Source organism: Protomyctophum parallelum (genome assembly GCF_964188405.1).
Source record: "Protomyctophum parallelum genome assembly, chromosome: 22".
Classification (NCBI taxonomy): domain Eukaryota; kingdom Metazoa; phylum Chordata; class Actinopteri; order Myctophiformes; family Myctophidae; genus Protomyctophum; species Protomyctophum parallelum.
This window is the reverse complement of record NC_139714.1, coordinates 7315702-7328835: the sequence shown is the minus strand read 5'-3', so window position 1 is coordinate 7328835 and position 13134 is coordinate 7315702. Positions and strand designations below refer to the sequence as shown.

Here is a 13134-nt window from a genome sequence, read left to right as displayed (position 1 = left end):
GCTCTGTGATTGACAGCGCACGTTGGCCAATCAGGAACGATTTGAGCAGTTGATGACGTGTGAACTCCTCGACTCATTCACAACAACAAACATGGGAATGAGGAAGTAGGAACGGAACGCGTTTAGATGACACCTCTTGTTTTGATATACGCTGATTGGCTGAAGGGGTTGTCCGTCAACGCTACTCTCCCGCCCCACGGCTAAACAGCCACACAGGCGATTATGCCAGACTCACCCCTCCTGGCAGAATGAAATGTTGTCCAGCAGGGGGAGTGGGTTTACCCAGGCTACCCTTAGATCTCCATGGAGCTGACCTGTTCTGACATTCCATATGTTGATCTGACCTCATCAAACCCTGTACACCCAAAACACGGATGGGTGCACGCGACCTTGCCCTTTAGGGCTCGCCCCCAGGGCGTCTTGCTGGTTATTTATATTTTATGAACATGCTCACTTCCACACCATTTTTCTCTATCACAAACATGCTTTTCTGTGTACAGTATACCTCCCCCCCCCCCCCCCTCTCTCTCTCTCTCTCTCTCTTTCTGTCAGCACTGTCTCTCTCTCTGTTTCTGCATGGCACAACAGCACCCCTACCAGGGCTCGAAATAGCGACCATTTTGGTCGCAAATGCGCCTGAATTTTAATCTTTGCGACCTAAAAATATATTTGGGAGCACCAGTGCCACTACAAATAATTACTGTGGTGCGCCTGGCTACAACGATCGATTGTAGAAAAACGGGCGCTCTGAGCCGCTCTCTGACATCCACTGCACTGCCTCTGTCTGCTAGCTGCACTAGCACTTGATGCTAACAAACCAACGTGTGGAGTGTGTAGTTAACTACTCTTTGACACAACGGTACGGGACAACGTTGAGCGCTGCATCGCTCACATTCCAGAGCGCCTCGGCTCGCAACTTCACCATGTGTCAGAAAGTACATTATTTCAAGCGTTCAGATTCAGAAAAGACCGGAGCCTCTAGCTCCGGAGGTGGACCGGCTCAGCTGTGTGTGTGTGTGCATGCATGCGTGCGCGCACAGCCGCACACGCATGCAAGAGAGAGAGGGAATGAGAGGAAGGGAGAGAGAATAGCAGACTTGTAAGTGTTTCTACATAGCAGCAGAGTATTGATACTTTTACTTAAGTAAAACATTAGAGTAATTTATCCACCACTGATTAGAAGTGAGTAGGCATAGCTATAAATATAATGTTTTACATCGAAATTAGTTTATATTAGAAATTCTAATATATGATCTAAATAGGCTATGAAGGTGAAAAACACAAAACAAAGAATTAGAAAACAGGTGATGTGACTGGCCGGAATCAGTGTAGACTAGAGGGTCCTCGTCTGGAGATGTTTGAAGAGATGGATGGATGAGGGACAGACACTACATTTTAAATTCTGGCATGCATTTTTATACTTTGGTCATTTCATGTTATTTGTAAACCACACGTTATATTATTGTTTTTATGAATGTAAAAAATCAATTACATATTGGTGCTCCTTAGATTTTGGTGGGTGCTCCTAATTTTTTTCTGGTGCTCCTTCATTTTGAAATTGGTAGCACAAGCGCTACCAAGTAAAAAAGTAAATTTCGAGCCCTGACCCCTACTGGTACTCATACTGGTGCTCATACATAGGTGAACACATACATACTGTAGGTGAACACATACATACTGTAGGTGAACACATACATAGGTGAACACATAGGTGTACACAGACATTGCTGGTTGTAGGAGTGGTTGCACCACTGCATGTTCCCTGTATTAGCTCTCTAGCCCCAGGCCGTGCAAGCCTGTATTCTGTACCACTTTTTTGTTTTCGGAGTCTCGTTCAGTGTTGGGGGTAACACGTCTGACTTGGCAGCACTTGCAAACTGAACCTGTCAATTCAGTTTTCAATGTGTTATTCCTGTGGTCAATAACAAAGATTCTAATTTATAGGCTTAATGGTGGTATTTAGTATATGCTAATGACCGCCCACCATCTGTCTCTGTGGGACAACACAAAACTGTGTGCGTGCACACCTTATACACTGAGCGTGTGTGTGTATGTGAGAGAGAGAAGAAATGCTCCATCTCTGGTGAGCATCTGTAATGATGTATTCAGCTGAAGCAACACGCACACGCACACACGCACACACACACACACACACACACACACACACACACACACACACACACACACACACACACACACACACACACACACACACACACACACTTAATCTCTAATCACAAAACAGCTCATTATTGCAGAGGCTTTGTATTTCTAATTATATAGCAGAAGCTTTGTAGCCTACCACTAATTAATTTTCTATACGCACTGTGTGTTTGTGTGTGTGTGTGCGTGCATACATGCATGCGTGACAGAAAGAGATGCATTTATGCATGACTACATGGTGTGTTGCAATTTGAAAAAAAATCCCACCCGTGTGATGTGAGGGGCCCTCTTGTAATCGTCCACATATGGCTAGCGCCCCTCAAAAAGGGACACCTGGGAAAGCGTCCCTTATTTCCAAGAAAAATAAGTGACGAATGTAAGAAGATACAATCTCTCTCTATCCACAGCCAACGACCCACCAATAATGGACTGAAGTCATTTGACCTTTTTAATTTGAGGGGCGCCTAGGCCCAGCTTTGTCTGTGTGGCTCCAGACTGAATTGTGACTGGGGGTGCTATTTAGAGGGGGAGCTAATGAATCTTGGTTTACATAGAAGGCAGTCAATTGGGCTTGTTTTGAGGGGGGGTAAGCCTCCACCAGAGGGGGCTAAAGCCCCCCTTGCCCCTTTTATTTATTTTATTTATAATGGGCTTCGGTGGCAACAAGGGCCAAAACTGTCCACCAGGTGGGGTCCACCTGTTGGGGCGGCCAGTACCACGCGCTGCACACGATGCCCTTTTTTCACTTGAGCACCTGCCCCTCTAAATATATGTGCACGCCACTGCGGAATTACATTTGTGATGATTTGATTGGCTGAGCACAGAGTATTATGATGATAAGAGCGCCCCTCACTTCACATGAGTTTTTGTACAGTGTTTGTGTATTATATTAACCACTTAAAACCGAGAATTCATATTCTGGGCACAACATTTGCCAAAAAGTGTAGCTCACTGAGATTGGGTGTAGACCTAGGGGGGGGGGGGGGGGGGGGGAGTGTGGAGTTAGTCGTATCGTATCATGATGATGTCTGCTGATCATCGCCTGGTATCACAGGGGGGTCATCATGAGGTCATCATGAGATTCACTGAAACAACATTGCTTCCATTCGTCTTTCTTGGATTTTCTTTGCTTGCATTTCCCTTCTTTGTAAACTCCATCTTAATACTTCTGATGAAAGTGAAAGTATCTAGCGGCAGATCCGTAATCACCGATATCGACTTCCGGTTCAACACGGTGAAAGTTCAAGGTTTAACTTCCGGCTGAAATCCTCGGCAGGGAGGATCATTTGAAAGAGCGCAACGGCGGCAAGGAATGGCTTTGACTTCAGACCTCGGGGCACTGGATACTGCCACTCCTGATGTCATCGATGACGTCATGGGGAGGGCGCCCATCGACGCTGCAGCCCACCGACTGGGCTGTGCCGAGCATTTCCTTAACGGTGCCGGAGAGACGGCGGGCGCTGGAGCGGGGCCTCATGACGCGGGCAATGTCCACGATGTCATCGAACGCCACGCTGCCGCTGTGCTGGATGTTCTTCACCTTCTTCCTGTCCCTGTGGGGCTCCTTCAGGGCCCTGATGATAAGCGCAGAGGCAGACGGGACCACCTCGATGGCCGCCTGCCGGTTCTGCACGGTGAGCCTCACCGTGACCCGCAGGCCCTTCCAGTCGTGCGTGGCCTTGGCGATGTCGTCGCCCACCTTCTTGGGGGACAGGCCCAGGGGTCCAATCTTGGGGGCCAGGGCCGACGTGGCCCCGACCTCTCCTCCCGTGCACCTCAGGGTCACGATCTTGACCTCGCTGGGGTCCGATTTGGGGGGCATGATGGTTCAGCTCCTCTGTTCAACTTGGTTTGGTTTAGTTTGGTTTGGTTTAGTTTTGGTGAGGGTGTCGGATGAACCAAGATTCAGAACGACCGATTAACTGTTGCACCGTCACAATGTTCAATGTTGTTACGTTTAGTTGACCTTCCTTTTAAAGGACCTGAGTGAGATGATGATGACGACGCTGTGATGTCATTGAGTGATGTCATTACGTAGAATAGATGTAAAGCGCTTTGGATAAAAGCACTATATGAATGCAGTCCATTTGCAAAGTAATATTGGCATTCCACACAGGGTATTTTCTTACACTTTCAAAGTGAAATGAACACTCCAGTTCTTAGCAGTTGATAAGAAGCTGGCAGTGAATGGTCTTCTATTATTCATACTCTATTAGAGCCTCTCTGCTCTGATAAATGAATGATTAGCTCTGTGTTTATTGCACTAGTGTACCTGTCTCTGTCTCTGCAAAGTATTACTCTCTCCATTATTGCTTCATCCACTCTTATTTAATAAGCTAATCGCAAAGGCAATTAAGTGTGTGTGTGTGTGTGTGTGTGTGTGTGTGTGTGTGTGTGTGTGTGTGTGTGTGTGTGTGTGTGTGTGTGTGTGTGTGTGTGTGTGTGTGTGTGTGTGTGTGTGTGTGTGTGTGTGTGTGTGTGTGTGTGTGTGTGTGTGTGCGCGTGTGCATGTGCGTGTGTGTGTGTGTAAATAATCGAGAGGAATCCGGAAATCCCTCCCATTCACTTGTATAGCGTTGCTCACCCAGCCCTTTTCACCCCTTCTTCCACTTTGGAAAAGTATAACGTGCGGAGCCTACAGTATTTGGGGCCTTTATATGCATCGTCAGACTCACATGATCATGACAGTAGTGTACCCTCCGTGCACAACCCCGTGTGCAAGCTTGTGAGTCGAGCCGATTGGACGAACCAATTTCATTCGTTCATGTCCCTGGCCCCAGCCGTGATACGCTTCAGTGTAGCATGTCCATTGCGCTTCTGTTCTCTCTCTCGGTTCTGGGGGCTTGGGCAAAGCCATGTACACAGACATGCAGACTGCGATGAGCAATCTTTTTATTTTGTTTTTTTGACAGGGACGATGCTCATTAATCAACATTTCAGTTTTCACTTCCTGCATGTAAATGTGCCAGAGTTAGCCATAAGCTAATTTACATCTGTAGTCACTGAGCAGGCTCTTAAAATGGTAGTAAAACTAAACATACAATGACACATACAGTACAAAACAATGCAATACAATAGAGATAAAAGAAAGACAGAGTGTATAGTGTGCCAGCGCCCAGCACACAACACCATGTGTTGATGCCATGTGTGCATAATGTGCAAGCACCCAACACTATATCCATACAAAAACACAATACAATACAGTACAATACAGGAACAGATCAACATGGTACAGGGGACCGAACAACTGCAAAGTGAAGTGAAAAATGACACCGGCGATGATACTAAATGTGTGATAATGGAATAGTGGGCACAAGAACCCTTTCCTGGAAACACACACGAACACACAGGCACACGCACACACACACACAGCCTTCTACACTATCCAGTGAATCGATACAGTGGATATACTGTATGCCTCCTCAGCCGTTTCTCGTTGTTCCCTCTCTCTGTAATGTCACTCTCACTCGTTATCTCCATGCCTCTGTCTGTCTCTGCTCGCTCTCTCTTTGTCTCTCTGTCACTTGTTCTTTCTTTGGAAATCACCAGGGTCCTTGGGCTGTCTTGCAGGCTGCTCTGATAGGAGAGCCACCCAACTAGAGTTGGTAACAAGAATTGTGGGATTTAAAGATCAAATAGGAATTTATATGGCTATTTGAAATTAGACAGTCTATCTACAAGCTCACGGAAAAAGATATGACGTGTTGTGAGCTTGTAGATCGGCTATTTTCAAAGAAAATGTCCAGCTGACTACATGACTGGCCTTCCCAGTCAGTCAGACATTAGATGCCTGGCTGACCGACTGTGTAGCCTTTGTATTGGTTTTGTGTCTTTGACTAATGACTGACTGTTTCGCAGGCTACCTGGCTGGCTGGCTGGCTGACTGGCTGGTGATATAGTTGAACACCTTGCTGACTTGACAACAGTTTCTGAAGCTTTCCCCCATTCAATTCTACGCTTTTGATTTCACATTCCAATGTCTAATCCTGGAGTGATACATGATGTATTTCACTAGGGGCATTTCAAGATTGATCATCAATCCAGTTATAAGAGAAAACTAAAGTTATTCAAAACATACTCTCACTCGTCCGAGCAGCCATCTGTTGGATGAAGCAGCAGTAAAGGCAATCCCAGATCAAAAACATCAGATTAAAACAAAAGCTTAAAAGCAAAATGATCATTAGAAAAGTGTTGCAGCCTATACAAAAGTATGAAAAAGGACCTAAACTAAAAGATAATTGTTCAATACAATAAACATCGACAGAGATAGCAGCATGGATAATAAAAATGTGCTAATTAAAAGCAATTCATTTGTCTCAATGCTATTGCTAATTAAAAGTTAAATTGAGGAGATTGTTTTTAACGGGCACTTAAAGATTTTTACTGAGTGTGAGCTTGTTTCTTCGGTTTCTTGAGGTAATACTTCACCGCACTGTTTAGGAGCAAAATAAATAAATGCATCATCATCAACTTTCTTTGGGGTTTTGATTCTAACCTCCAATAACCCAGGAGTAGAGGACATGGGGTCCTAGGGCTTGAGGGTGCATGGATTGTCAGGGAGTCGGTAGTCTGCGTGGGCTCAGCCCGTGTAGTGCTTTGAACACGAGTAGGACTTTGAAGTCAAGTTTAAATGACACATCTTAGTATTTTATCAGTAGACTTGCAGCAGAATTTTTAATGAGTTGGCATCTCTATAGACATTTCGGCCTTTCGGGGAGGCTTGTAAACGGTGCATCACTAGAAATAAAAGTATGCATTTGTTTTTCAGCATCCCACTGACACCTGACTGAACATTTCCCAGAATGGTTTTAACTCGGGAAGGAGTTCACTTGATAATAAAAAGGAGATTGGATATTTGTCTACGATAATCACTATAAATCACACTTTAATCACTCACACTAAATTTAGTTTATTGAGCAATAGTAGCGATGATTTTAAAACAGCAGTTTTAAAAGCAGAAACTGACTTAACAAAATGGCCTGCAGGGTCAAAACTAGAGGTGGACGACTTGCTCTCAGCTGTATAAATGCTTGTGAATTTAATAAAATAATAAGCATGGGACCAGTTAAATTCAATTTATCCATGGTTACATGCTTATTATGTCATCTATTACAGTGGTCCACCCAACTGAGCACTTAACAGATGGGGCATTCATTGTCAGAGCATGTCTTTGAATTATCAATCAGTGGATTGTGTCCAGGTGTAGCGCCTGGACCGGCCAATGACCATGCGTCATGAATGGATTATACCGTAAAAGGACAGACGGTGCGGTCGGTGTCACAGACTAGTGGGAATGAGGATAGATTATGCACAGTCAATCTACTATATCATATTATATAACATACTATACTTATTATAATTTTTGTGTCTATACTATATAATACTTTATAACATGGAAGACTGCTTATCGATCAGGGGTTCTCAACCTTTTTGGCTGGGGACCCCCATGTCTCGCGACCCCCGCCCAGGGGGGCAGTCAGACAGATATTTTGTGAAGCCTATAAGGAAATCGCGATTCATATAATGGCCTGTTGTGGCGCTGTCATTGGACCCAGAAAAACTCATAGCCCCATAGAAGTCCATGTATTTGGGCCCAACTTCACCTAGACTGTATTACCTTAACAAACATGGTCATGAATACTTTATGCTTCCAGTCACTAGTTTAAAGTCTCATTTCTAATGTCATAATATTCTTTTTGGAAAATTATGGTCCCATTAATTAAAAAAATGACCATAAAGTCGCGTATGTTCTGAGGGGCGTGGCTACCGTTACAGTCTATGATCGGGATTCCCCTCCCACTCGAGTCAAAATAAAAACCAACGGAGAAGAAGGGGGGAAGTCCCGCCTCGTGTCTGGGCCAGCCAATGGCCAGCTGGGCCAAAACGGAGCCAGCCAATGGCCAGCTGGGCCAAAACGGATCTAGAAATATGGCGATCAGGAATTACCATAGAATTACAGGCTTCATTTTACGTCCATGTTAGACCCGGGGAACGCTTTGTCCATATTTTTTACAGTCTATGCCCCCGCCCCATTCCCCCCTAATACAAATTGACGGCTACAAGGACCACTTCATATAATTGGTCCTCACTAATGATCATGAGAAAATAGCAATTTTCTTCCTATACTGTCTGTGTCTCATATACAGTAGGAGGGCTGTGTGGGCAGTTCAGAAACACGTCCACCAGTGACGACATCAATGCAAAATCCAAGCTAATAGAAACTGCAGGCTTTGCAATGCGAAAATGGAAGCCATCATTCTCACGATAATACAAAACTAAATATATATATTATATATGGACATGTTTTTAAATCTTGTTTAAAAAAAATCTGCCTAACAATGAAGTCACTGGTGGTCGAGTTTCTTAACTGCCCACAGCCCTCCTATGAGACACAGACCAAGTAGAAATAAATTGTGCTATTTTATCATGAACATTAGTGAGGAGCAATTATATGAAGATAGGTTGAAAAGTGGTGAAGTGGTCCTTTAATAATAGAGAAAATACATCATAAAAAAGTTGACAATTAATCTCGACAAATCTTCTCTTTAATGATATAATACACAGTATGTTACTGTTGTTTTTATTTATTTATTTGACAGGGACAATGCTCATTAATCAACACGTTTTCACATTCATGTAAATGGGCCAGAGTTAGCCATAAGCTAATTTCCATCTGTAGTCCCTGAGCAGGCTCTTAAAAAAATATGATAAAAGTATCCATACAGTACAATTCAATACAATGCAATACAATACATTACAATACAAGAAAAATAAACATGGTACAACAACCACAGAGTCATGTGAGAAGTGACACCAGTGATAAATAGGCTTGATGATAATAATACAAAAAAATAAGGTTTATCAGGTTAGTGGGTAGAAACTAGAAACCCCAAAAATTGTTTTAGCTTTTCCTCAGCCCTGTTATGATATTGGAGTGCTTCTCTGTCTATTCAAGAAAGCATGCCTTGATGCATGACGCTGTAGCTGTTTGTCATTTAAGGACAGGATTTCCTTAAATCACCCTGAAACAAGTCTTAACGACAGAATTTCCTTAAATCACCCCATACTTAATAGCTGCCGTGGCTGTGTGCAGTATTATGAGGTATTTTTTATTGTTCTGTCACGCTCTCAGTGGTATCCCCCGGGGCTCTGTTCCTCTTTGAAACCCGTTTCTCTCTCATGTTCCTCTGCTTGCTGTTATTTACTGTTTATTTATTTATTTGTTTTGGTCATCTGTGAAAATCACAGATGACCAAAACAAGAACAGGACACAACAGGGTGTTTATAAGTTTGGGGCAAATATACCGGCAAATACCAACCTTGCAACACGTGCCTATATGTGCAGCTAGACAGCTAGAACAGTTCTGAGATCCTCCAATAAAGAGACAAGGCTTGACTTTTCTTGCATTTACTGACTAGTGCTTTCTAGGGCAGGGGTTCTCACTTCTCAGTGTTTCTGCTGGGGAACCCCATTAAAAACCCTAAATAATTTGGCGAGGGGGGGAGGATCATTATCAGACAAAAGTCTGATAATGATTTACTGTGTTCACATCGTCGTTTGAAATAGACACTCGTGCTTTAAATCGTGTGATTTGGGGCCCTATCAGATGAATACAAAATTATTATCAACATCCTAATACTGTCCAATACTTAGATAGGGCTTACTGCCGTTAAAAATATGACTCCCAGGTAAAAAACACAACGTTTGAAATAGACACTAGTGCTTTCTAGGGTAGGATTGGGGGCCCTAAAGATGAATACAAAATGAATATCAACATATGGTATTAATACTGTCCAATAATTAGATAGGGCTTACTGCCATCAAAATATGACTCCCAGGTAAAAAACACAATGTTTGAAATAGACACTAGTGCTTTCTAGGGTAGGATTGGGGGCCCTAAAGATGAATACAAAATGAATATCAACATATGGTATTTATACTGTCCAATAATTAGATATAGGGCTTACTGCCGTCAAAATGGAGATGGAGAGAGCTGGTCAACAGATGTGGTGCCCCAAAGACCCTCCGGGGTTACGGGATAAATGAAGGTGAATAATTAGATAGGGATCGGGTGAAAATATAACAGGCAGTTGTTGCTGTCAATATAATGACTCCCCAGTAAAAAACACTTTACGTTTGAAATAGACACTCATGCTTTCTAAGGTGTGATTTGGGTCCCTAAAGATGAATACAAAATTAATATCAACATCTTAATATATTACTGTCCAATACTTCGATACCGAAGGGGGTAACCAACCACAGGAAGGACGGGCTGGGAGGATCAACATAATTATGGAATGTCAGAACAGGTCAGATCCACCGGCTCCATATATGCAGAATGATCTAGGTGATGATCCAGTCTTCATGTATGGTTATCCAGGGTTAGAGATGAGGTCAGTGTCGTGATCATCATATATGGAGATGGTCATATTATGGTCGTGTGACGTGTCACGAGGCGTGACCATATAATGGAGGCGTAATAGAGCACCGAAGTCTGACGTCGCTTTCAGTAGAGGGCGTCAGTCCCCAGGTTCATGTATTTTTTTTAGTTGCATTGAAATCGCCATAGGAGGATTTTTAGATTGCTTCATATAAGAACTGTGTTTGAAAAATAAACATGTCATCCCGGCCGCTTCACTCATATGGATATGAAGAATCAACTGACTGGCCCAGGCCGTAGCGTAACGGTCGGGGCACCGGACTGGTAATCCAGTCGCAGTGTGCCGCGGGTTCGACTCCCGGACCCGACACGGCCTTTACTGCATGTCATCCCCCCATCTCTCTCCCGTTTCCTGTCAGCCTACTGTCTGTCCCTTCAAAAATCAATAAAAGGCGTAAGCCGCAAAAAAATATCTTAAAAAAAAATAATAATAATCAACTGACTGAGAGAAAACGCTAATGTTACTGCTACTGAATTATTTTCATTTTCGCTAGAAGCAGACTGTATCATATATGAGTGACTGACTGTTGCAAACGATACAGAGACACCTCCCTGACAATAACGCAGAGACAGCTTGTTTATTTTTGGACCACAACGCTTATAGTAGACGATATTAAGATCACCCCATGTTATTCTCCATAGAGAAATTACTTCCGCAAACCAGGGGAATCGAAGGGATGAGCGAGTTACGTCAGGACTTCGGTGCTCTATGTCACGAGGAAAGATTACAGTGAAACCCTAAAATGTCATTCCTGGAGAAACCAATGACATAAACTAAGTCTTTACGATGTTACAGACAAAAAACGCAGCGGTCTCAAATAGCCTAAGGTGCTCTGAATAGCACCGTCTGCCAAATCCCTATGTTGTAACATTACAATTCAAAGGAGCAGTTTAGATTGGGAAAAAAAGAAAGTATTAGATTTGTGTCAAATAAAAAGACTTCTAGATACATTTCCATAGTGTTTTCTGCCATTAGGAATTCAGCATTTTGAGAAAATTGCGAGGCTGTAAATCAATAAGAGCGGAACAATGTTGCTGCAGAACTCTTTCAGAAGCATTTTTATTTCTGCGTAGTTCATAATAGGTTTTGCCAGACGGTCTAATTGGAAAATCAGTGTTTGATTGTCAGTGTTGCCGTGGGGCTGCAGGTCAATGCAGTGTTGTGAGCTAAGCTGTTGTCTCTCTGGGCTGATGGTGTGTGAGCCAAGCAGCACGGAGCTCAGCGAAGCTGCACTCTTCTCCCCTCAACCCATTATTAGCCCAATTACGCATGTGTTGGTGCAGGGTTCCATTGCCTTAAGCTCGGAATACTTTCTTTGTGCGCCAAATTGCAGAAATAGCCAATCGACAATCTCACAACGCATCGTGATGCGATCCTTACGCCCCACCCCCGACCACATTTATTTTTCAGATCAGTGTCTATGCAACATTAACTGAGATTTCAGTTGTGTGTTTCTCTGAATGTGTTCCCGTGAGGTGTAAATAATTCTCACTCATCATGAGTATGTGTTGCAACTAGCAAGTCCTCGCCCTCAGTTAGCTGCCCTTCCTCTGACAACTCAGGGACACAGGTAGATGCTTCAAACACGTTTATTCCATTTGCTGATAGCCGTAGGCAGGGTGCTGCCCATTAGTCCTTCTGCCCATTTCTCCAACCTCCGGAAAATCTTAGGTTTGTGTGAGGTTAGGCTGTCAGAGCACTATATGAGGAGCAAAAATATTTAAAAATAAAAATAAATAATAAGTGACAAGTACTGACAAGGACTCTCATTACAATTTACAATTTGATGAAGGCCTACAGTATGTCGCTCTGGTTAAGAGCATCTCATTTATGCATAAAGAGACAGTGTAGTGATCACAGGTATACACTATCAAAATGATGTTTATACGGTATTATGCTCGACTCCTTTGTGCATTTGTTTGTGACACTGCTATTGTTTAGATGTGTACTGTATATGCACATATATATTACTTAGTATATTACTTGCACATTTAGCTATATTTAGCATTTTTGAGACTACTGCTAATTGATAAGCCAAGACAAGAACCTATTTTGGTTCTCACTTTTTATTATTATTCCTCTTGCGTTTTGAATGTATTGCATGCCATCCGACAATGGTCAGACAAATGGCATGGCCTTTACCGGAGGAAGGACTGAGCATTACTGCTCATTACTGTTGCATGTGTACATACTGCTCATTATTGTTGATGTTGTTTGCATTGTCTGTAAAACTATTGTGTTTGTATTTGTATGTATGAAGTGTATGAAACTAATGTAGCGCCCAAATCCTATATTTGTGGCACCACTGGTTGCCGACAGTCGGGTTGTAGTTAAGACGTGTGCTCCAGAAAGCGATGTCCAAACGTGCGTAGAGTTGGTATAATGAAGATGTATTATCTGTCTCTGCAGGCCTAGTCACTACAGCATACATCTAAATAAATGCAATACACGTAAATGATACAGAACAGCCTCCTAAAACACAGTCTGAAAACTGTTTAAAACAGTCTGAAAACTGTTGCCTTTTCAGCA

The 13134-nt window shown here is 43.1% G+C and overlaps 1 protein-coding gene across 1 annotated transcript; it reads right to left on the bottom strand.

The window, feature by feature from the left end:
• Nucleotides 1-3487: 3487 nt before the first annotated feature.
• On the bottom strand, nt 3488-3985 carry LOC310853642 (large ribosomal subunit protein uL11-like; the record flags this gene model as incomplete). The annotated part of the gene is made up of 1 exon (XM_083758034.1): nt 3488-3985. One exon carries the CDS (start codon nt 3983-3985, stop codon nt 3488-3490), a length of 498 nt encoding a protein of 165 aa, XP_083614160.1.
• Nucleotides 3986-13134: the final 9149 nt, after the last annotated feature.